Source organism: Typopeltis vanoorti, chromosome 23 (genome assembly GCF_054136105.1).
Source record: "Typopeltis vanoorti isolate ZY-2024b chromosome 23, IOZ_Tvanoo_1.0, whole genome shotgun sequence".
Taxonomy (NCBI): Eukaryota; Metazoa; Arthropoda; class Arachnida; order Uropygi; family Thelyphonidae; genus Typopeltis; species Typopeltis vanoorti.
In genome coordinates, this window is record NC_143571.1 from 64,534,688 (window position 1) to 64,561,782 (window position 27,095).

General features: G+C 34.8%; 1 protein-coding gene across 4 annotated transcripts in view; it reads right to left on the minus strand.

Moving 5' to 3' along the window:
• Positions 1–27,095, minus strand: part of LOC150093914 (unhealthy ribosome biogenesis protein 2 homolog) — a 393,653-nt gene that overhangs the window by 291,815 nt on the left and 74,743 nt on the right. For 3 of the 4 annotated variants that reach the window (XM_090412865.1, XM_090412866.1, XM_090412867.1), the window contains 2 exons: positions 25,313–25,442; positions 7,660–7,745 (listed from right to left, as the gene is read on the minus strand). In XM_090412865.1, coding sequence (XP_090268991.1) covers positions 7,660–7,745; positions 25,313–25,442 — 216 coding nt within the window. The remainder of the gene's footprint in view (positions 1–7,659; positions 7,746–25,312; positions 25,443–27,095) is intronic. The other variant, XM_090412868.1, reaches the window with a different exon arrangement.

A 27,095-nucleotide genomic window follows, 5' to 3' on the forward strand; every position in this document is an offset into this window, starting at 1 on the left:
TCGCAACCATATGCCTGGGGAAGGAGTGTCCTAGGTTCGATTCCTGTCGGAGACGTGAGGAGCTGAAGGATCTTCCTCAGCCATAGCCAAGTTAGCCGGTCTTGGGCGCGGGCAGTAGGGTTTTTTCCGCCAGTTTATCTGGTGTTTTTCATCCCGCAAGCAGGCAAACCGGCCCTGTGAACACACAGGGATACAGCCAAGAATACCTTGAGGCATAGGAGTGACCATTCTATCCTCGTATTTCGGTTACGAAATCCAAGCATGCTTGGAAGGTTGTGGGCCTTAAAGGCCTGTTAAAGCCATTGGGATAGTTAGAATAAAGCACTTGATCAAAGACTAGAGACCACAGATATGAGGGTTATGAGAAAAATTAGGGAAGTGAACCGATGGCATCAGTAGCAGAATCATATTAAAAATGAAAATATTAGAAAAGGAACTTGACATTGTTAATATTAAAGAATGTGTAAGCAGAGCTAATCAAGGGTTAATCAATGGCCATTTAAACAGAATGGGTGAGGAAAGTTAAGCAAAACAAGTTCTTGATGCCAAAATGGCAGGAAAGAGACTCAGAGGAAGACCTAGGTCTTCCTCTGAATAGAAGGTCTAGATGTATCTATTCAGTCAGAAGTGCCTTAGAAGCACAAAATGTTAGATATGACAATATTGGAATGTTAACAAGTAACAGACTAATTTGAAGTGAAATTGTGGATAGGAGATTAATAATAATGTAAACTTAATCAATGTAGTGCTGTCATAGTATCCCGAATATGCCTTGAGGGTAAATATCAGGAACTTGATGATGATGAAAGCATGGTATTTCTCCTCTGGTGGTAAACAGATGCATTCCAGTTAACCAATTCACATGTGATCCTCTTTGGCGACTCATCAGGATTGAGAATAATATCTTTTGAAACAAAGTTTGCAAGGATTGTTCCAATTTTTGAGGATAGTGTTCATCACATAGTATGAATTACTTAAAATTATAATAATGGAATTAACTCATGTAAAATATTATTTATTAGTTGAATTTTCATCTGAGTATCACAGGCATCTTCAGCACATGTAAAAAGGCTAATTAAATAATAACTGACAATTCCAAAGGGTGCCACCTACGAGTAGCTCTTGTAAGATAACTAAAAAAAAAGGTCATTAAGTTTCCTAAATTATTAAAAAAAAAAAAAACATACATACATATATATATATATACACAATTAAAAAGTTAGGAAAGATTAGCTGATTTAAAAAGTACTATCTCCCACAAAGGGGGAGGGGATAGATGTAGACCATTGGATCTGTTTAAGTTTGGAGAGTGAAGTAAAGTTTCACATGTTTCTTTATAAAGCCGTTCCATGCGGAACCGACTTTTGTGAAGGACTCTTGTCTTGTTCCAATGAACTCTATGTCCAGTGTTGATGACATGCTCTGCAAGTCCAGACTGTTCAGGTTCAAGGTATTGAATGTACAACCTGTGTTCTTCTATCCGAATAAAAGCAGTTCGTCCTGTTTGTCCGAAATAAGATAACCCACAAGAGCAAGGAATTTGGTAAACACCTTGATGACTTAAATGTGGAAGCTTGTCCTTTGGAGAAGTGAGAAAGGTGGCGATTTTTCTGATGGGTCAAAAGGCAACAAAAATATTTAGTGGTTTTAAAATTTTTGCTATGCATTCACTAATGCCTTGCACATAAGAGATAGGAATATGCATTATTTCTTCTGTATTTAAAGAGAAAGATATATCAAAACTACTTAAAGCTTTTTTGATGAAAGAATTCTTATATCCATTATATAGCAAAGAGGAAATAATATATTGAAATTCTTTCTATAATAGTTTCTTTGGAGAACAAAAGGAGTGGGCCCGATGAACCAGTGTTTTAATAGTTCCCATCTTTTGACTGGGATGGTGATGAGATTCAGCATGGATATAATGTCCTGTATGAGTCTCTTTCATATGGACTGAGAAATGTAGGTTACCATCTGGTTGGCAAAGAATTAAAAGATCTAAAAAGACTAACTGCTTATTAACTTCTACTTCTAGGGTGAACTGGATCCTTGAATGAAGTGCATTTAATTTAGAGAGAAACTGTTGTAATTCATCAGAAGAGCCATTCCAAGCAAAAATGTTCACCTACATATCTGAACCAATGAGTAGGTCTAGGTGAAATGCTGCCAAAAAATGCGTTGTTCCAAGTGCTCCATACAGAAGTCGGCAATAGCAGGAGAAGTAGGGTTGCCCATTGCTGTTCCTTTGATTTGTTGATATAACTTGTTTTTAAAGCAAAAATAACCAGAATGCATTACAAAATCAAATATTTTAACAATGTCTAAAGGAAATTCTTGTTGCAGTAATTCAATGGTGTCAGATAAAGAAACACTGGTAAATAATGAAACAACATCTAAACTAATCATAATATCCGAAGCGTCCAAATGAAGATCCGAAATTTTATTTTTGAAATAAAATAAAATCTTGCAAAAATCTTTGAAATAAAATAAAGTCTTGCAGGATGACTTAGATAGATTGGAGTTCTGGGCTATGGAGAATGGATGTCAATTTAATGTGACAAAATATAAGGTTATGCATTTTGGGGTGAAAAGATTAGCAGCAGTATACCACATTGGTGGAACAGTACTCGAAGAGATTGATGAGGCCAGGGACTTGGGAGTGTTGGCGGATAGGGAGATGAAGTTTAGGGGGCACATTGCAAAAGTAGCTAAATCAGCTCATCAACTCACTTGGTTGTTGAAAAATACCTTGACGAGCAGAGATAAGCAAGTTATTGTACCTCTGTACCAAGCCTTGATAAGACCTCATCTCGACTACTGTGCCCAGATTTGGTCACCTCGGTTCCTTCTTGATGGGGAGGAGGTGGAGAGGATCCAGAGGCGAGTGACTAAGATGATAACAGGTCTATGGAATGAACCATATGAGAACAGGTTGAAGATTTGTGGGTTGCAGAAACTAGTCGATAGGCAGAAAAGGGGAGATATGATTGAGACATTCAAACTGCTAAAGGGATTCTATAGGATTAATTCAGAGGATATTTTTGAGATCAGGACTGGTGGTGGGAGAACTAGGGGACACCTGTGGAAGCTGGGCAAGAGTGTGATAGCAGGGTTCTTTACTTTTAGAGTGGTAAATGAGTGGAATAAGCTGCCAGAGTCTGTTGTGGTGCTATGACGGTGAATGAGTTCAAGGCAAGGTATGATAGATACTGTGAGAATGTAATCGCATAGTTGTGTGGACATGATGTTTAGGGCCTCCCTCGATGAGTCTAAGGACTCCTGGAGTCACCCAAAATAATAATAATAATAATAATAAAATCCAACAAATTTTTTATGTAAGTAGCAGTTCTTCTAGTTGAAGAAGTGAGTAAATTTCATAAAAATTTTGGAATTTTATAAGTGGGACAACCTATACAGTCTACAACTGGTCTTAACAGAATGCCTGGTTTATGAACCAGGCATTTTTTATTATGCCAGTTTTAAGAAATATGTCTACTTATGGTATTTCCTTACTGAAACACATAGTATGAAGAAATGTAGTCTACTTAATCATATTATTATTATAGATAGATAAAGTAAAAGTAAATCAGAAACATATAAAGTAGCAGTCAACTTTTTTTTTTTTTATCACAATCTGCCACAAGAATACATTTTACAAAATGACTCAAAATTTTATTTATAACACATCAAAAAACATAAAAGAAGGTTAATACCAACGAGCCATTTTCCTTATTTCTTACATCTTCTCAAGTGAATTTGTGCATGTCTTTATGCTGGAGCAGAAATCCAGCAAGTACTTATTTACTATTAGTTTTGTTCTTTTCTAAAAATTTTCCGAAAACATTTCTATATATATCTATTAATCATTACTCTGTTGTTTAGATCTTCAATAAGGAAGAACTTTTCCTTTTTCTCTGTGCTACTTTCATTCTCTAATGCCTTGAAAAAAAAATCCTTCACCTTCATTTCTTTTTTGTACAACCTTTTGTGGGGATTACAAACACAAATAAGTCTCACTGTCCAGTTTCCCATTCTGAGTTGTATGCAAGCTAAGTTGTATGCAAAAGTAGGCAAAGGCTAAAAGTAACTGTGTAAAGTAGGTAAAAGTAACAGAAGTAAATATTACATACAACTTAGCTTGCATGCAACTCATTATTTTAATTCTGCCCAGCCAAAACAAAATGATCATCACTTTGCATTCAAATTTACTGTATAATTTTGTATCCAAAGCTAATGAAGATATCAATATCAGCAATAATGTTTCCTATTTGAGTTGCAAGTCAGCAGTTAGAATTGAAGGAAGTACAGGAAGATGGTTTAATGTTAAATCTGGTGTGAGACAAGGATGTACATTATTCCCTCTGTTATTCATTATCTATATGGATCACATTATGAAGGAAAGTGGTATTAAACATGATATCAAAATTGGAGATGTTAATGTCAGCTCTTTGCTTTATGCAGATGATGTTATACTTCTAAATAAATCCACTACAAGTTTGCAAAATTCCCAGACTAAATTGAATAACTGTTGTAATAGATATGGTATGAAGGTCAGCAATAAAAAGACAAATACAATGAAAATTGGTAGAATCATTGAAAATGTCACCTGTGTTTTGAATGGGGAACCTATGGAACAAGTAAAACATTTCAGCTACTTAGGCACAATTTTTACTGAAGATGGTAAATTAAATATAGAAATAGACAACAGAATCAATAAAGCTGGTATTGTAGGAAGTCAATTGAATAAATTCATATGGAATAAGAGAGAAATTAGTCAGAACACTAAATTAGCTGTATACAAGACAGTTTTCACACACCAGTTTTAACTTATGGATCTGAGAGCTGGGTCAGAAGTAAAACACTTGACCAAAGCCTAGAGACTGCAGGTATGAGAGTCCTGTGAAAGATTAGGGCAGAAAGATTAGTGAACAGATGGCATCAATGGCAATATCATATTAAAAATGAGGCTATTAGGAAAGAACATGACATTGTTGGCATCCAGGAATGTTTCAGTAGAGCTAATCTCAGGTGGTATGGTCACTTAAACAGAATGGGAGAGGAAAGATTAGCAAAACAAGTGTTCTCTGCCAGGTTGTCAGGAAAGAGACCCAGAGGAAGACCAAGATATAGGTGGATTGATATGGTAAAAAGTGCCTAAGAAGACAGAAATATAAGATCTGATAATGTTGGAGTCTGGACAGGTAGCAGATTGATTTGGAGGAAATGTGTAGATATTAATGGTGATGTAAGTTTTTCATGTAGTACTATCATATGAATACTATGTTCTGCCAAATCAGACTTTTGAGGTTTCGTGTATTCAATATAATACTGATTCATTAATATTAATTCATTCTTTCTTTCACATTAATTCTTTTTTCCACAGAATAGCTTGTCTGCCCAAACTATATGGTAAATGCCAGCTAATAATAGAGCTGAACAGTTTGTCTTTTGTAGATGGCAAAAGTTGAGAAATTTTATCGATAGGAAAATATGTGGGAATAAGGTGATACTTCTTCAAAATTCTACCAATACGTTCAGAGATATCTGTACCAAATATCTGTGCTTTCATTTCATCAACGTTAATTACTGTGGTTATCATGTAATTTTGTTGTTTAAATTAACTTATATAAATAAGGTAGCTTGTATAACAACAGTATCAAGCCGGCCTGATTGGCCGAGTGGTTAGCGTACCCGCTCTCCAGCCAGAAGGCTGTGGGTTCAAATCCCACCATGGGCATGGATGCATGTAATTGTCTGTGAAAATACTAGTGGTGCTGGTCAGCGGTAGATGCCGTTGGTGTAGATGATGGTAGCAGCGTTTCTCAGTATGTATTCCTGATTGCAAGCCTGGTCAGTGTTTTTTTAACCACTAGGCTGTCACTGATTGTTTCATTTAGCAATTTTTCAAAGTAATTACTCCATAATTCAAGGATATCTTTTTCCTCAGTTTTCATGTCACTTTTGTCATCTCTAATTCCTTTTACAGCACACTTTCCTCCATTTCTGAGCTTCAACACCTCCAGAATATCTTGCCACTTTCTTGATTTTTATTTTCTATGTTCTTACCAAAGTCTTCCCATTACTTTTGTTTAGCTAGGTTTACACAGTATTTAACATTCTTACATTTGGCTCTGTATCTCTAAGAGCACAAGCTGACTTATTTGCCAGGAACTTTTAGTATGATTTCTTCTTTTCCTTCATTGCCTCTTTAACTTCCTGTGTCCACCATGGAGTCCTGATATTTCTATCCTTGCACACAACCTCACCACATGTCTCTCTGGCTGAATGAATCAATGTTTTTTTCAGGGCTTGCCACTGAATCTCCAAGGTTTGGTTCCTGTCTCAAACTCTTTCATTTTTTCTTCAATAATCTTTGTGTATTTTAGTCTACAGTTCACATCTGAGAGCTGCTCAACTTTTATTCACTTTAAAACTTTCTTACATGTTATTCTTTTCAATATGAAATTCAATTTTATCCTGCTCAAGACTAAATGGTGAACACTTCCAATTTCAAATCCTCTTTACATTCTAGTGTCCTGCACAAAGGAGAAAACATCACCATCAACAATAACTTAGTCAATGAGACTTTTCTTATTCCTTGCCTCTTCTCTCCATGTGAATTTGTGCACATTTTTATGTTGGAACATGGCGTTAGTAATAAATAACCCGTCCATGTCCTGAGCAGAAATCCAACAGGTATTTGCCATTATCATTAGCTTCGCTCTTTTCTCCAAATTATCCCAATATAATTTTGTATATTTGACAATCATTTCCTACTCTGATATTTAGATCCCAACAAGGACCAACTTTTCCTTTTTCATTGTGTCAGTTGTTTTCTCTAAAGACAAAAAATTCCTCTGCTTCTACCTTAGTAGAACCTTATGTGGGACTATAGGCACAAATAAGTCTCACTGTCCAATTCTCCATTCTGATATACATCACTCTACTTGATATTGCCTGCCATTCAATAAAGATTAGCCTTGTATTTAGTGTTGAATACTATAGTTATTCTTTGTTTTCCTTGAGTGTCACTTTTCGCTGTTTCACTCTGGTTTCCTGAAGAGAATAGCAGTCAATGTTCCAGCCAGCACAGCATGAATAAATCAATAAATCTAATTTGTGGGAAAGATCAAATGATTTCACATAAATATGTCCTTTATCGCTACTGTTTCTTTTTTGTTAGAACAGTGCACTAGACAAGAGAGTAGAACTATGATCAGTTCATTCTTACATGCAAATGTACAACAGGTTTTGCAACTATTTTTCCTTACATAACTCTGTCCCAGAAAAGGTTGTAAACTAAATACATTAATAGCAGAGGTAGGCTAATATTTTTTTATTCCTGTTTATTATATTTTATATTTATTTTTTTACATAATCCAGAAACCCTGTTTGAGAAACCAAACATGGAACTTTTTAAGAGGCTTCTGCATCTAATAATAACAAGAAGAAGAAGAAGAATCTTTAGGTTTAATTTTGTCACCTGATGCAATAAAATTCATCTCTCACCTGAAGTCATTCACAACCATTAAATAGTTGGATGTGAATCCATGGTTTATTGGTTGTAAAATAACAAAAACTTAGATTATGAGGTAACACTTTATATGTGCAATGAAAAAAAATTATTTAAATTTTAAAAGAAACTTCATTTTGACTTACTTAAAACTGTTAAATAATTTAAGCATTAATTTTGGAAAAAATGCAACCATTGCCTGATTCACTGCTACTCTATTCCAAATTAAACTCTGTAAGAGGAAATAAAAATCCAAATAAAGTATATTAAATATCTAAATATATTTTGTCTTAATGTGATTTTTTTAAACATTTATCTTTATGTTAAATTTAAAAAATAATACTTTTTGCAATACACAAACATGAAAACAAAAATATTTTCAGTACAAAAGAATGAGCAAGGAATAAAATCAAAAAAGACTTACCTATACAAAGGAAGTGCAAAAAAAAAAGGGGGGGGGGGGCAGATTTGAAAAAAAAATTAAGTAGAGGAAGAGAAGATTATAATGTCTATAATTTATAATGAAGTCTATAATGCATTGAGAAAAAATTAAAGAAATTCAGATAGGACAAGAAAAATGAAAAAAACAACAAAAAGCAGGAAAATGTTGAAGCAGGTAAGATAACAATGAATAATTATACTAACAATATGATAAGTTGGTTAGAACAAGAAAAAGAAGTAATGTAAGTAATGGTACATTAATTTGATCATGAAATTTACACTTGCTAAAGGAGTCACTACTCTGAGCTTCCCGGGAATGAAAATTAAAGATATGGCAACTGTAACATAGAAACAAAAAGAAAAGTAAAGGGAATAGTAGTGCTTGTTGGAACTAATGATTTAAATAGTGATAAATATAGTATGAGATAGGATATGAAAGGTTTGCTAGAAAAAGCAAGAAAGAAAAGTGAAAAAGTAAAAACTGTTGACTTATTATCTAGATACTACAGAAATGAGTTAAGAAGGAGAGCTATTATAGCAAATGATTTATTGCATAGGCTGTGTAAAAGAAAGCGATGTGAGACTGGATGTGTGGAGTAGAAAAGACTTGTATAAGATGAGTGGCCTGTGCTTGAATGGATTGTGCATCAAAAACATGGAGAAAATATTAATAGGGTTGACACCTAATGCCTATAGTCAGAAAAACTAGATCATCATGGGAGAAATGTTTTGTTTTATTTCATTTTATTTATTTATTTATTTTTTTAAATGACAATTCCAGACATAAAAGGTCACAGGACTGTAACGCAATGATGCCATGTGTGAAAGTGTCTATGGAGAAAGAAGTAGTCTACTGATAAGTTTCTTAAAGAGTTGGAGGTTGTACTCGGTGGGGAGAAACAGTATGGAAGAGATTGTTCCAAAGAATAGAGGTGGATAGAATGAAGGAAAATGATGAGAAGCTTGTTCAGTATGTTTGGAGTTGGACAGCTTATAGGTGTGGGCTAGTGGCAGCTGGAATTCTTAGATGGCTAGAATGGAGGAATGGTACTATCCAATTCATAAGAGAAATGCCCATGAAAGTACCAATAGAAAATGCACAGTGCAGAAACAGAGAACATATGAGAAAGTGACTGGAAGGAGTCTTTGAGGGAAGGGCTGCTTATTAAGCAGATCACACTTTTCTATATATCATCAAGAATTCTTAGGTAGATTTTGAGTGCACCATCCCAAATGAGGGAACAATATTCCAAGGTTGGTTGGATGTGAGACTTAAGTGTTAGAAGATGAACAGAAGAGAGGTAATAATTTGAATGGAAAAGAACACCAAGTTTTTTAGACTGAGAGGCCATGTTTGTGCCAGAAACATATGTCACAAAGTGCAGGAGAGAGGCCATAAAGTGGTAGCTTGTTCAGTAGGCCTCAATACAGACACAATCAAATAATGTCTTTGAATGCCTTTGTATGGGTAAGTTCAGCTATGGTACAGAAGGCTAAATCAGAGTATGAAAAGAAATTTTCTTTCGGACTAAAACATAACAATAAAATTCTTTCGGATTGCTTTAGCAATCCGAAAGAATTTTATTGTTATGTTGCAAGCAAAAGAAAGAATGAATGTGGAAGAATAACTTTACTGAGTGCAGATAGTACTCTAGTGTGAGAAGCTAATGAGATTGTTCAATTAATGAGTACTCATTTAATTAATTTTGCTAAGATATATCAACCACGTGTATGTAACATAGTGCACAGTGCTACTATTACAAGTGCATGAAAATGAGATTGATGAGCTGTTGCATAACCTGGATATGATGAATTTTTCGAAACGGACAGACGAAATATCAGCACATTTGTTAAAGGAATGCTCAACCAAATTTGTTAAGCCTTTCACATGGTTGTATAACTTGAGTCTCAGCTCAGGAATGATACCACAGGAATGGAAGGAATATATGACAGTTCCACTGTACAAGGGTAGTGCAAAAACTATCGGTATCTCTGGTGTGGTAGTGAAGATTTTAGAGACGTTGGTAAGAACTCACAGAAATAGGTAGACAAACAAGCTATACTCTGCAAGGAGCAGCAAGGAGTTAACTAAAGGAAGGTCATGTTTTAGCAATTTGTTCATATTTTATAACAATGTTATGACCGAGTTGGATAAAGGAAATGGTGGATTTTTCTAAGGCATCTGATAGGATACCACGCAAAAGGCTGTTGCATAAACTGGAAAATATGGGATTAGAATATAAACTCTTGACTTAGATCAGAAGATGGTTGACAGACAGATATGAAAAAGTGGTGTAAGGTGGGTGGGACCCTGCCAGATTTAAGGTGACCAGTAATGTACTACAGGGTTCAGTCCTTAGGAAGGAGAATTTATTGAGCTGTTGCAAGATTTATTGCATCAAGTGAAAGAAGGAATTGAGATCAAAGAGCATTACATTTGATCACTGCATCAGAATAGATCTCAGTTAAGAATGTGAATGTTTTGCCACCAGTCAGTGACATTGATCATGTCATACTGTCCTGAGAAGTAACTAACTATATGGATATTTTAATTAGCACGTTACATGCTGAACTACAAAGCTAGAAATTATGACAAACTTAGAAGAATACTATGTTTAGTCCAATGTTAGTTACTGAATGAATAGGATATCAGCAATTGAAATGCTTTGAAAAGGTGCTTAAATGAGACAGTATCTGAATAGAAATACAATTTTATTAATACAGACCAGTATTTTACAATAAAAAACATATATTCAAACCTACCAGTTTCGCCAGCAAATTGTCTGGCTTTTTCAAGGTATTACGGAGATATGAAAGTTAGTAAATGCAAATTAAAAGGAACATAAAAAACGTTGTAAACCAAACTAGTATCTATGGTTACACATTTCACGTGACAGAGATGACTTATTGTTCTTATTCATTATCACGCATGCGTGTTTGTTGTAGACTTGTATAGTTCGCCCACCATTTCTAGATCCCTTCTTGGCTTGGTGCCAAGAATGGTCGATTCATGCTGAAGGGGAGAAAGAAATTAAGGATGTATGAATTGGTCGCCAACATGCGAAATCACGTGCTTTCTTGTCTGTCGCTGTACTACTAGCTTGATTTTTGTTGTTCTCTTTTTGCATTATTTTTTTATTATTAATTTGTTTGATGGATCCATCAACAAGTTCTATTGTTACACGTTTCAGTAACTCTTGCAAAAGAATATTGAATAATGTGCTGACATTCTGCAAAAAAGAATCGTCAGAAGGCCGTCTTCTTGTTCCCCTTTCTCAAGTCATAAAACGTGCAAGTGCAATTGCAGGCGTATCAGGGTCGACTGTTAAAAGAATTCGTAGGGAATCAAAAGGTGAAGGTAAGCCAAAATTTAAATCTCCTAAAAAAAAAAGCGCCAGAGAAAGAAAACCATCGAAACCGTAGCTTTGAATGATTTTGATGTAGACGTTATAAGAAGAACTATTCACGAATTTTACATGGTCGAGAAAAGAGTGCCAACTGTTCCGAAATTGATTCCTGTGCTTAAAGAAAAAATTAATTTTCCTTGGAAAAGAGAAACTTTAAGGAAAATACTTCATGAAATCGGATTTTGTTTTAAAAAGTCCCAGAATAAAAGGAAACTTATCATGGAGCGAAGTGACATTGTTTTATGTAGAACGCAGTATTTGCACGTATTAACACTCTACGTACATTTTTCCAACTGTTATACAAGCAAAATAGTTACACTTTAAAAACAGCAATGTTCGTAAAAGAAAAGCTAAATTTTCCAACCTGTAATAATAAACAAACTCAGTTTGTTTATTATTACATCCCAGAAGACAGACTGATTACCCTATTATCGGAATGGATTCTCCTTTTTCTGACATGCGCAGAAGTATCGAGGGACCTCAAATCGGTGGGCAAACTATAATGTGATTACTGGCTAGCTGTAGTTCAGATTGTATTGAGAGAGAGGATCAAGTTTTTCCATGAACTGTTTAGAATTACACCCTGATTTCTGTTGAGGTTTCCGCCGGTTATTAGTACTATTGTGGCTTCCTTAAATACACGATGCCTGTAGTCGTCATCGAGATATGGCATGGAGCTGTTTTGCCAATCTATCGTGTGGTTAGACGTGCAGAAATGATGTGCTAAGCCAGAAGAGATGCTTCTGTTGTGGTTTACATCACCAACATGTTCTTTTTGTCTAATTTCTAAACTTCGTGAAGTTTGTCCGATGTAGGCAAGACCACAGGAGCAGGGAATGTAATATACTCCTGGATATTTGTAGAACGGAATGGTGGTTGGTTTGAAGACCACTCTGATGTTGTGGGTTCTTAAGGAAGCCACAATAGTACTAATAACCGGCGGAAACCTCAACAGAAATCAGGGTGTGATCCTCTCTCTCAATCAATCTGAACTACAGCTAGCCAGTAATCACATTACAAGTCTACAACAAACAAGCATGCGTGATAATGAATAAGAACAATAAGTCATCTCTGTCACGCGAAACGTGTAACCATAGATGCTAGTTTGGTTTACGTTTTTTATGTTCCTTTTAATTTGCATTTACTAACTTTCATATCTCCGTAATACCTTGAAAAAGCCAGACAGTTTGCTGGCGAAACTGATAGGTTTGAATATATGTTTTTTATTGTAAAATACTGGTCTGTATTAATAAAATTGTATTTCTATTATGAAACGACCAAAAATGTATACTTTAAACAGTATCTGAATGTGTCCTTACTAAAGATGAAAGAACAAATAGAATGGGGCTAAAAGATGTGCAACCTTATTAAGCAAGAATTCCTTCCACGTGATCTTCTTCTTATGGTCTCATATTCCTTATATAAACTGCAGGCCAGAAAAAGTAATGAGTATTGTGCATAAAACTAAATTATGAAAAGAAATTGGCTATGCAAGCCAAAGGCAACCAAATTTCATCATTATACAGTAAGTAAAAGAAAAATGAATGTGGAAGAATAACTTCAGCAAATTAGACAGTATCCTTGTGTCAGAAGTGGATGAGATTATTCAAATAATGAGTGTTCACTTCACTAAGATCTATCAGCTAGTATGTAACATGGTGCACAATGCTAAAACTACACTGGATAACCATTAATTTTTCAGGAAATAACAATATATACTAAAATATTAATTATAAAAGACTTTAATTACTACTTTCCTATATTTCAGCAATGTCACATTGCCACCAACAGGGATCACAAAAAAACAATGATATGTGCACACAGGCACTAACACTGGGCAAATGACAGAAACTGGACTTAGAATTACTAAACAGTGCCTCCTACTGGGCTAAACTGGGTAGCCTTGGCTGTTGAGCTGACGATCTTAGAATGCATGCTTCCCAAAGTGGGGAAAGTCTCATGCATCCAAATTTGTTGAGGTTTGGAAAGTTTATGAAAGACTATTCCTTGAATCTGCCTCAGCTTTGAAAAACTTTCCAAACCTCAATAAATTTGGATGCATGAGACATGCCCCACAGTGTAATAAAGTGGACTTCTTCCAGCATATCCTGTGGTGGGTGTCCAAAGCATGATCAACAAGTCCTGATAGCTGTATGGAACCGGATGTAGTCCTTGTGTTCAGATATCCTGATATTGGCTGTCCTGCCTGTTTGGCCATAGTAGGACAGTTTGCAATTGCAAGGGACCTGGTATACTCCTCATATGTATAGGGAATGTGGTTGGTCCTTGGTGGAGCAGATTAGACATGCCAATTTCTTATGTGGTCTATAAGTAGTTGTTAGGGTTTATTTCCTTAGGATTTTTGTCAATTTTTCAGATGTGCCCTGGAATGGTCATAGATTTTGAGTAATCTTTGCTGTAAAGGAGGAGGGGATTAAAGTGTCTTAAATTTAATTAATTAAGTTTTTTAATTTAATTTATTAATTATTTTATTATTATATTTAATAAATTAATGTTTTCAGTATAATAAATAATAAATAAATAAATCTTAATTTAATTCAGGTTAATTAAATTAAATTAATTAGTCTTTTATAATTAGTATTTTAGTATATGTTGTAATTTCCTGAAAAATTAATAAATAATAAATAAATAAATCTTAATTTAATTCAAGTTAATTAAATTAAAATAATTAATTAGTCTTTTATAATTAGTATTTTAGTATATGTTGTAATTTCCTGAAAAATTAATCAGCACATGTGCTGATACCCCCATCTGACAGAAATTCCTTGGTATATTTGCATATCTTAAGTCTCAGTTCAGGAAAAATCCCACAGGAATGAAAGAATATATGATAGTTCTGTTGTAAGAGAATGGTGTAAAAACCAATGTAATTACCAACCTATCAGTAACTCTGGAGTGGTGGCAAAGACTTAGAGAAGTTGGTAGGAACTCATCTGTAAGAAATTGGTAAGAAGGGCCATGACTGCCAATGAGAAGATTGTGCAGGAGGAATAGTGTGCAGTGTGCATGGAGCGAATTTGATGGACAAAATGACATATATATGCCTGATGGACTACATTTAAATGGTTTGGGAGTTAGACGTTTAGAGAAAGTGTTGTTTAGTGAGAAAATGTTGTTTGGTAGTGCAAAACCAGGGAAACTAGTGATATTAGGGAGAATGAAATTGAGCATATGTCTGGCCACCCCTGATATATAAAAATAAAATAAAATAAAAATTGAGCATGGGTACAATAATGATTAGGAAATGCCGGACGGGATTTACAGGTCTCCAATTTAAATAGGTTGGTAATGGCATAACATAAGGGTAACTATGGGTACAAAGAGATATTGAAATGCATGAACACGAATGCAAGAAGTATCACAAATAAGGGTGAGGAGTTTTTGTCATTGGTAAGTCAACTTGGCCAAAATATGAGACCTAGTTGACTGAACATGATATAGTTACAGGGATATGTAAAGGACATTGTATTTTCAGGAGGCTAGAAGGAACAGGACAAGAGTGGAGTATTGCTGATGATTGCTGCAGAATTACAACCAACAAAATCAGAAGTTAAAGAGGATATTAGGTCTGAGGGGATGGTTCATTTGAAGCTGTCTGGCATGAGATAGAGGCAAGTAGGACAAAAATACATTGTTGGGTGCAGCTATAGACCAGAAGGGGTCCACAGGAAGATATAGATGCCATGTATCAGCAAATCAGCAGAACGAATGTAGGCCAAATATTTATTATGAGAGACTTTAACTATGAGAACACTGATTGGAGGGAGGAAAGGGGGCATGGCAAGATGGAATTGGGATTCATACAGTTGCTAAGGGATATCTACATGAAACAACATGTTATAGAAGGGACAAGGGGGTTTGAAGGTGTGATGGATCTGATAGTAGCATCAGAAGATGTATCACTAACCAAGGTAGACACTCTGCTTCCAATTTGGGGAGAGTGACCATGAGGTATTGTACTGGGAAGTTGCTAAACATGTGAAGTTCTATGTCAAGAAGGGGTTTATGTTCAACTACACAGCTGGTGATTATGAGAGACTCGGGAGTCATCTTGGAACAGTGCCACAGCTTGAGAAGCTACAAAGAAAGAATGTCAGTAGTGCATGGCAAATGGTCAGAAATTGTTTGAGAGTAGCAGCATCAGACTGCATATCCAAGGTCAGGAGGATAAACCAAGTTGGAATTAAGTGGATGAGTAGGGATATAAAGCAAGATCTGCAAAAAAATAAAACATTGTGGAGGAATATAAAGAAAAAGTGATCAGCATACTCATGAGCAGTACAAAGTGCAAGCAAGAAGGGTGACTAGTATGGTAAGGAAGGTCAAATCAGAACTATGAAAAAGAATTAGCCAAACAGGCCAAAGTAAACCCAAAAGAGTTTTTTCTTTATATAGCAAAGAGGAAAAATGAATATGGTAGAATGACTTTAAACAATGCTCATGGTGGAAAGGCAACTGAACCAAAAGAAACAGTCGAGTTAATGAGTGATCATTTTGCAAAGGAGTATCATCCAAGATGTGGCTAAATCATACCCTTATAAAGATAAGGAAGTTGTTATCCCTCTTTATAAGGGTATGATTTAGCCACATCTTGGCTACTGCACACATTTGATTACCTGACCTGGGTTTCTTGGGAACCAGGAGGTGGTCGAAAAGATTCAGAGACGAGTGACCAAGATGGTGAGGTCTCTGGAATACTCCCTATGAGGATAGGCTGAAGGTTTGTAGGTTTTTCAACTAAACTTACAAGTTTAGTTGAAAGGCAGAAAAGAGGGAACATGACAGAAACTTTTAAAATATTAAAGGAGTTTTATAAAATTGATGAAGTGAAATTTTTCAATATATGATAAATAGAGAACTAGGGCCCACCCATGGAAGTGGAGCGTGGTTAGTAGGGGTGTACAGATCAGATTTTTTGCATGGAGAGTGGTGAGTTAGTGGAATGGATTGCCAGAATTGATTGCAAGTTCCCTGATGGTGAATGAATTCAAAAGAGGTATGATAGGATTTGTTGTGTGTGATAGTTGATTTGGGTCTCCTGTGATGAGTCTCCAGACTCCATGGAGATGTCGTAAATAATAATAATAATAATAACTTGCATACAGAAATGGGTTTACAGATGAGCTGTACTTTTCAAAGAACAGCATTGGTTTACTAAAGAGAGGCCTTGTTTTGACAATTTCCTCACATTTTATAATATTATGACTGAGTTGGATAAAAGGGAATGGATATAGAGTATGATACTGTTAGACACTTGATAGGATACCACATGAAAGGCTGTTGCATAAACTGGAGAACATGTGAATGGAATGCAAACTATTGACTTGGATAAGTGAGTGACTGATGGATAAGTATATAAGTATTATCAGAAAGAGATATATGGTGGGTGAATCTACAAGATTTTAGCAGGTGTGAAATTAATGCGCTTATTTGACGTGATGAGATTTGCAATCAAATATTATATTGGTGGGATTATGTTACAAGAAATTGATGTTGTCAATAGGAGATCTGCTTGAATATGTCAAATGCCATGGAGAAGTTTGGCGAATCACAAGTGGTTGGATTTGATGTTTCCATGGCGTTTGACCAGGTCTGGCACAAGGGCTTACTAAGCAAGCTGCCAATTCCCCATTCTGATGAATGGCAGTACTCTTCATCATTTGATAAAGCTTGCAGTATCCTAATGTTATGCAACTCAAGATCTTCCATAACCAGTGACTTGAACACTAACCTCCTCAAGATCCTGAAATGTGGTGAAGACAACTTAGTAAATTTCAATGCCAAAAAAACTCAACTGAAGTCTGCCTCATTACCTGTTAGAAAAATCCTATCTCATCCCCTCTCATTTTTGATAATGTTCCAGTTTCCTTTCACAATCAACTTTCTTTTCTTGGGTTGACTGCCACATCCATTTTATCCTGGCACAAATATTACCCACACAGCTCCCGTAGCATCTAAAAAGCTTGGTATTTTTTTCTGTTCTAAACATTACTTCTCTTCTTCTTCTTCTCAACTCCTAACACTCGACAAGTCTCAGATTCATCCAACTTTGGCGTACTGTTTCCATATTTGGGATGGAGCACCTAAGATCTCTCTAAGAATTCAAAAGGACGATGTGCTTAATAGACAACCTTTTCCTCAGACTCCCTTCAGCCACTTTATCAAAGGCACTTTATTTCAGCTTTGTGCCTTTTCTATAGGTACTTTCATGGGCATTGCTCTTTTGAATTGGTTGCTACTATTCCTCCACTTTCTTCTAACCATAGACAAACTAGAGCAACCACTGAACAACACCCATACACTATCTGGCTTCAAAAACACCTAACTAACTTCTCATCAGCTTTCTTCATTCCATCCACCTCGATTCTTGTAACAATCTCCCCCATACTGTTTTTCCCATTGAGTACAACCTCTCACTCTTTAAGAAACATATCAACAGGCCACAATTTTCTCCTTGATCACTTGTCTACACATGGCCTGTAGAGTTATAAGTCTTGTGACCTTTCATGTGTGGGGTCAACATAAAAAAAATTACTCCAGACATGTAGAATATCTTTTTCCTCAGTTTTCATGTCATTATGTCACCTTTATCATATTTTATTCCTTTTACAGTAATCTAAGATTTTTTCATTAGCTTCTAGGTATTTTGCCACCTTCCTGATATTGATTTTCGGTGTTCTTACCAAAGTTTTCCCATGATTTTTCATTTACTTGCTTTCACACATCTTTTTTTTTTTTTAACATATTTCTCTGTATTGTCTCAGATCACATGGTAACTACTTATTAGGAACTTTAAATATGCTTTTTTCTTTGCCTTGACTGTCTCTTTAAAGAACTTCCTGAGTTCATAATGGAGTTCTGATTTTTTTTTTTATCCTTGCAAACAACCTCATATGCTTTTCTGGCTGAATCAATCAATTCTTCAGAATGTGCCATTGAATCTCTAAGGTTTGATTCTTATTTTCAAACTCTCATTTTTTCTTGATGAATCAAACCATCAACTCTGATGGTGAATCAAAGTTGAGCAGCATTCAAACTTTCTTATACACTTTTCTTTTCTATATGATATTCAATTTTATCCTAATCCAAATTAAATGGAGATCACTTCCTATTTCAAATTCTTTGCATACCAATGTCCTGAGCTGGCATGAATATATCAAGCATCAACAATAACATTATCAGTAAGACCTTTTTTTATTTTTTGTGTTTTCCTGAAATGTAAATTTGCAGACATTTTCATGCTGGAACATGGCGTCAGTAATAATGTGTCCTGAGCAGAAACCCAGCAAGTGCTTACCATTCTTATTAACTTTGGTCTTTTCTCCAGATTGTCCCAAAATATTTCTCTCTGTCTGTTAATCATTCTCCACTCTATTGTTCAGATCTCCAACAAGGAAGAACTTTTCCTTTTTTCTTTGTCACCTTCATTCTCTAATGCCTCAAAAAATCTCTCCACATCTCCCTTAGTAAGAACCTTTTGATCGACCATTGCCACAAATACATCTTATTGTCCAATTCCCCATTCTGATATTTGCACGCGTCACTCTACTTGATATTGCCTGCTATTCAGGAAGATTATCCTTGTCTTTAGTATTGAATACTATAACTACTCCTTCTTTCCCCAATTATTGTTACATGAATATAATAGCATATATTTGTTGCTGAAAAAGATCTTATTTGTCTTTGTCTTCTTTGTATCAATAACGCCTATTATGTCAATCTAGGTTCTTCTACTAGTTTCATTTCCTTTCTGTTGATGCTTATGTTTTTTTGATAAAAAAGACAAAATTGTGTTTTTGAAAACACCAAAGGTGACTAGATTTCCTCCCCCCACCCTCACTCCAATGAAGAATGGATTTTAGAGCATTTCCTAAAAATTCTTTGGCCAAAAAATTTTTGGAAATTTTTAACCACTTTCTTACATAATATAAAAGCTTCAGAGATTAGATATCATATTTAGTGTAACTTTTTTAACAAAATATGAGAAAATAATTATAATAAATATTCATTGCTATTTAAAACTTGAAAAAAAAGTTTAATGTTATGCATAAGATCCATTATTTATTTTAAAACAATGATATCCATAAGGATGCACTGGAAAAATAGATCAAATTTATAGTGATTTCACATTTAAAGCAACAAGTATAAAATAATAAATAAAATCACAAGTATAGACAACAGCAAGCAGGCACATTTTTCATTAAAAAACTACTTGTAAGTCCTTGAGTGTTTATTAAAAATGATAACATACATAAGAATAGCATAAATAAATCAAATTTTAAAAAAACAAACTTAGGGTAGCCCTTGAGTGTCGAGTACTTAGACTCGACACTCAAGGGCTACCCTAAGTGTCGAGTCTTCAAAATTTGAGTCATCAGAATTGAAGGAGAACCAGCCTACCGGTCCGGAACATGGGGGGGTTGGGCGCTGTAGGTGCCGGGGAGCATAGCCCCCCTAGTTATGGTATAAAGTTATATGGGGGGGGGGGAGGACTGGAAAGTTGTAATAAACACCTAGAACAAAAATAATATTAAAACAACTGATATAAACACAACAAAGAACATACTAGTAGCAAAGTTATGAAAATAACTTATATTCTTATATTCTTGTATGTTCTTTCTTATTCAGTTTGTTTTAATATAATTTTTGTTATAGGTGTTTATCAGAACTTTCAACCCCCCACCCCCATGTCTCTAATGCAGATGGCTATCACTAAAACAACGCCTTAAAGATAAAATAAAGGCAATCTTCTGATAGGCAAGATAGCATGTATGATTATAGTCTAGGCCTAATTCTAGATCTAAAAAGTTGATGGAAATGATATTTTGACCACCAGAATGAAGAGTGTACTGAACTTTGGAGAAGTCCAGTCTTTTTCAAAAGTTACATTCAAAAACTTCATGTTTTTGAAGGTAACTTTTGAGAGACTATTATAAGACTGAGCACTTGAAATATCCAAAGTCAGTAGGTATCAAACCAGACCACAAGAAGCTATCTGGAAGCAAATTAATAAATGAATATGTGGAGTTGTGGCATCTGCCCTCCAACGAGAAGGCCAAATCTTCGTGGTGCTAAGTAGGAGGTGAAGTGATTCATCACCCTGCCTAATATCACCACTCTATTTATAGGAAACCTAAAGTGACCAAAAAACTTATCCGTGGACTTTACTTATTCCCATTTCTCACATCGTGAAATATAATTGATTTCCATGTCTTTAAAACATCAGTAATGCCCTAAAAATTGAGTAAAAAGCCAATGACATCATAAAAGGACTACTCCTAAAGAAAAATAGGCAAAATAGCCATAAAGATTAATATTAATTTAGAGGAATAACATGGAAATTTTTCCAGAAATAACATCTATAACTGATTTCAGTTATATCAGACATCAACGAGAGACCTATTTTTTTTTTTCCAAGTGCATACAGCTCAAACAGTGCATAGATAACAATTATTCTGCAGACTGGCTGCAATAGAGTAAACCCAACAATAATTCTTTAGTAAGCTTCGAGGTCAGCTAGTGAATATTAATAATGCTGCCACTATTCTGCAGGTATGAACAGAGGGAGTCCAAGAAGTGGTAGATATCAGAAGAATCACAGAGATAGAGTAGAAAAGGAGTTGAGTGAAATTTTCCAAGTATAGAATCCCTTACTATATATTTCATACCCTTTTCAATTTAACTAATAACTATGAAAAGCTAAGCAAAGAAAAATAGATAACATGCAGAAAAGCAAACTACCAAAGCCTGCAAGATTCACATCACAAATTAGTTTTAGTTCAGCCGTTTTAGTTCAAACCTGAATATTCAATTCCAAAAGCCAAAAAAAAACAATTTCAAATTACTGCCTCATCAAGACCTAATCATCTCATTCTTTTTTAAATAAGTATTTTATCATCTTAAAAATGGCACTTATGCATATGTTTGCTCTGACGTACCATGTCAGAGAGAGTTTTCAACTTTTTGGAATTACCTTTTTTCTTGATCTACTTCAATTAAAAATCACTCTGCCCATTCTGTCAAATTCATTTCTTGTCTCTATTGGTCACAATGCCACCAACTTCTGAAGTTTTAGAATTCCTTTTTTTAAATGCTGATTTCCTTTGGTCCAAATTTGCTAAGAGTGGGATCATCTTTGGAAAATATTATGTGAACATTAAAATCTCCAAAGAGCTGATGAGGCAATTATTATCATCTTGATCTTACAAGGTGATAACACTTCATCTTGCATATCGAGCTTGACACCTTTATCATAAGCTAGTTAACTATGAAGAAAATTCCACATACCTTCAAAGGATTCAGAGAATCAATTAGTGCTTCTGACCTAAAGTTCAATCCTCTTCATGTGGTACATTCCATTAGTAGGTATCCACTGGATATTGAACAAACATAGATAGGCCAGCAGTTAGGGATTTATCCAACCAAACTGTATTGTGTACAGGCTTAAAACAAACTTGATCGTACAACTTAATAAAATTTCATGCAGATGAGGCTTTGACTAGTTAAACAAGGCCCCTGCTGTCTATGTCAGAGAACTAGAATGAACAGTGAAAAGTCACCTACCGAAACAAACTCAATGTCAGCAGAAGTGAAGAGAGGCATTATCAACATAAGTATCAAATGGAAAAGAGTTGGATAGAAGCATTACAGAAGTAGCACATGAACCTAACTGGTGTTACTGAGATAAAGAAGACTAAAACAGGTGAAATCCTGCTAAATAGCAATATAACATCCTGTAATACAGGATGTAATATTCGAGCTAGTTATATAGCAAATTTCGAAATTGGTAAATGGACAGAAACTAGTTGGTGCCTATGGTCCCAGAAAAGGTTCTTCTAAGGAAGCGGAAAAATTTTTCAAGTCATTAGAGAAGGCAGAAAGCATAAGGAAAATGACAGCCCTTGGAGATCTAAACAGCAGGGTAGGAAATAAATTCCAGGCAGACAGAAATGTTTTGGGAAAATCTGGAAAAGGGGGCAAGGCTAATAATAATGGTAAGTGCCTGTTAGATTTCTCTTAAGGACAATGACTATACATCACTAATACAATGTTTCAATATGTGCAAAAGTTCATGTTCTGACCTAGCAAGTAGGTCAGCAGATTCCCTATGATAACACAAAGAAAAATGTAAGAGGCTCAAGCTATGTGTAAAAGTAGTTAAACAAAAGTAATGGGAAGAGTGACAATAATATAGAAAATAAATATCAGGATGATGGCAAAATGTCCTGGAAAAAGTTTAGAAATGGAAGAAAACTGTAAAAGAAATCAAAGATTTTAAGTGATAAGAAAACTGAAGATAATCTAAATGTCTGGAGTAATGACTTTGAAAGACTGCTAAATGAAACAAGATGTGATGAAACAGAATAGATGATATTCAACAAAAAACTGTTCAAATATGTAGGTACAAAACATTTAACAGTAAATATGTCACATAATTCAGAGGAATGGAAACTATGATACCTCTCTTCAAGTCATATTCTGGATGACTTGAAGATAGGTATCATAGTTCCCATTTATAAAAAGAGAAATAAAATTGACTGTAAGAATTACCAAGGAATTTTTCTGAGTGTTCCTGATAAGATCTATGCAAGCAGAATTGAGAAAAGACTATGCAAAATTGTGGAAAGAAAACTCTGAAAACAATGAACTATATTCATGCCAAATATCAGTTGTCAGGATTACAGGATTAGATTTTTTTCTTTACACAAATAATCGAACAGGATCTGTATTTATGTTTTGAAGATTTGGGAGGAAAAAAAAAAAAAGAAAAAAAAAAGATGAGGTACTAAGGGAGAAATTGTTCAGAATTCTACAGTTACATGCAGTAAATGAACCATAACATAGAGCAATACATATTTGAGTTGTAATTTAGAAATTAGAAATGAAAGAAGTAAAGTCCAAAAAGTGAGTTGATGTAAAATCAGGTATGAATAAAAATGTGGAAAAACCATACAAAATGTAACTGAAACTGAACTAATGTCCTTACATGGTACCTTCTATGGGCCAGATAACTATAAAAAGTTAATTTGGAGAAGTCAGGATATCAAAATGACAAATCTTTGGCAAATTACCGTAACTATACTTGTTAAGGTTGGGAGAGTACTGCTGAAAGTGATTCTAAAAATAGTCTCTTAGGTCTATAATGACTTCGATGTAGTATTGATGTTTTCCTCCATCCAATCCTACGTGAAAGAGGATTCAGAACATGGCCTGCCAATCCCAACTTGCCATACGGATGATCGCAAATGTAATTTCTGTGTTCTTCAAGGCAGATGTTAAGTGATCTACCAGTTTGTCCAAAGTGGGCTAAACTGTAAGTACAAGGAACTTTACACATTCCAGGTGTAAGAGGATGAAGTTGATCTTTAGGAAAATGGATGAAGTTGAATGAAACATTTGAAAGCTGGATGAAGAACATTTTAAACCATTCTGAATAAATGGGATCCCTAAATATTCATAAATATAATACCTACCCCCCCACCAACAGTAGACAGCATAGACAGCCCAGCTACAAACTGACCAAACATTTATCCAAATCACTTTCTCTCCCCTCTTCAGAGGAGATTCTCTCTCATCTATTAAAAATTATCTACACATTAGAACATTAATGAATAATCTAACCTTGACAGATTCTGACATCATGGTCAGTTTTGATGTTACTTCAAAACTGACCATGTCTCTTTGACAGTAATCCTTGCCCCCATTAAGTCCCCCCCCCCAACATATAACTGAACTATTCAGATTCACCATGTATTCAGATTATTAAAAGATAAAAAAAAAAAATATTCTTCTCATTCAACTTTTAATTATCATCCCTTATCCATGTTTTAGTTCTCCAAAAAATATGCCAAGCAGAACAAGAGAAGAATCAAGCATATCATAGCTGCTTCCATCAAAATCACCATCTTCCTTTTCTATTCAAGTATGAAATAGCTGACACAAAATTATCAACCCAACAAAAACTGATTCTGAAAAGACTAAAAGCTGCTGAGGGTATACATCAGGAATTTGATGATGTAATGATGATGATAAAAGCAAGAAATTTGCATCACATTCAAGTGAAGTAATGCTTTCTGTCTCTTACAAAATCTGTTGGCCATAACTTTTATTCCAACTCTCATCCTGTCTCGTTTGTACTCGATTAGTTCTAGCATTTTTACTCACAGAAAAAGCAAATTTCCTGGCTTCTTACTTTTCTACCAATTCTTGCACGGATGATATTGGTGCATATCCTTTTACAATACTAACAGTCAATATTAAACGCCCCTTTTATTTTTCAAAAGATGCCCAACTCTGGATGCCAAAAACTTTCCTGTTCCTGGTGGCATCTCCTGTTTTCCAGAGTTGTTTGTACTCTGGAGGTGACTACTGTTCTATGTCACCTTTTCATTAGCTCCTGAGATCAAATGAGATCTATCATGAAGTCTGGAATTTAGCTCATATTTGTCTCATTTGTAAGAAATCATTAAATTATCATTAATTTCTCGTAATTTAATTAATTCTCAAGTAATAGAGAAAAATGTTAACACTGAAGTTCTATGCTACCTAGAAACTTCTCAATTAATCAATATTACTGTATGGATTCCATCACTGTGAATAAACAGGGAATCACCGTGTTTGTATCACCTACCCTTTTGATCAAATCACAAGAAAAACCTGGAGGTATTTTTGTGTTTTTTATATATATATATAAATATATATATATATTTTTTTTAGTATTTTCTGATGGAGGATTTTTTTAATCACAGACACTATAGCACTTTTTTTCCATGGTTCATTTCAGTCAACAGTTAATTATAGAGGAGGAATATAGAAAATTATTAAAATAATACTGTAATACCATAAAATTTAAACTTTTGCCTCTGTTTTACAAAAAATATTTTCTAACACTTTTAATTAAATTCATAAAAATTATAAGCTGATCTGCTACCTGATCATATAACAGCCCTTGCAGTGTTCTTAATAACAGAAGTTGTAAATCACAAGTGGATATTCCCTCTTCAGTGTTTTCACTATTAAAAACACTACCAAGTAACTCTTTATAATTTTCAATTTGTGACCTATATCAAAAAAATGGAAAAAAAAGGAATAAATAATTTTTCCCTTCTGTCTGTCTGTCTCTCTCTCTCTCTGTGTGTGTGTGTGCACGCGTGTGCATACTGGTAGTTTGTAGCTACAATGTTCATTCTTCCAGCATGCACACTGCAGATACTAAGATAATATGTGCACTGCATGGCCATGAACATGTCAATTTTATTAAGTAAGATTCTATTTTTATTTTAAGTTCTAAAAATGTCTTCACTTATAAATTCAAAAAGGATAAGCAAATAAAAAAATTAAATATGCTAAAGATAACAAAAGTTTGAGAATTTTTTCAAGGCAACAGCAAACTCAGAAGCTCAATGTATAATTCTTCAACAACAGTAACAAATAAAGATGGAAACTCTTCAAGGATGATAAAACATTTACAACTAAACAGGACATTATTTTGAAGAATGATAGTGAAATACAAAAAAGCAAGGCATCTAAAAAAATGCAAACCATTGACAGCTATTTTCAAGCAAAAAGCTTTACAGCAAAAAATTGAGATGATGTTCATCTCAATATGTTGTTGAACTGGCTAGTGTTGATAATATATCAATAAGAGAAACCACAAAATAAGGTTTTATTCAAGAAGTCCTAACGAGGGCAGGTTATAAGCTTCTTAAAACCGAAAGAGATGTGAAGAGATTGATTCACAATTTTTAGGTGAAGAAAAAAGAAATGATGGTGTTATTCTAAGTAAAAATGTGAGAAGATCAGAGATTTAGTCTCACACTTGATGAATAACAACATTCCTCAAGGGCAGGACTAGATCTCTTACCTCTCAACATCCAAATCTATGACAGTGAAATTTACAATCATCTTGGTTTGGTTCAACTTTATAATTCATGTTCAGCATCTTAAGGCATGGGACTAACCACCTTATCCTTGAATTATGGTTATGAAATTCAAAGATACTTGGAAGGTCGTGGATGCTAAGTGCCGATTAGAACACTGATAAAGATGATGATGTTCAGCATCTCATCTTTATCCTTCATCCTTATCAAACTAGCACTGGTACTGGCATCATGGTCAGTTATGATTGTAAGTTGCCAGTTTCTATCATTTATGCTTTAATCATACAACATAACATGCCAAAGATAACAAAAGTTTGAGAATTTTTTCAAAAAAGGACCCTTGCTCCAGCAGCCATTAAGCTGTTTGTGATGTTCTCTATCAGAAAAAGACAACATTTGGAAAATGAAGGCTTTGAGAAAAGCTTTGGTGATTTAGAAGATAATTTCTCAAACAATGAGGAGTGAGAACAATTTGAAGTTTCTCCTGCAGTCACAGTATTTGGTCTCCCTCTAGTCACAAACTGGCAAAATACGTGGTTGCAGGATTTTTCACTAGCTGATCGGGAAGCCTCCAGGTTTGTTACTACCTGGTTTGTACTAACCAGCGGCTGGCCTGCAGAACTATTTTACTACTGTACCCTCGAATGCCCCCCCCCCCCCCCCAGTGAGATTTGTATGTCTTTGAGGGTATCACTCTCACTGTATGTGGGAAGAGTGGGGGAACAAAAAAAAAGGACCCTTACTCTAGCAACCAAATATGACTGCAGCCACTTCAGGTCTCTAATAAGCAAGGTAGTGGTATTTCATCACACGTGATGAAAGACATCTACCACC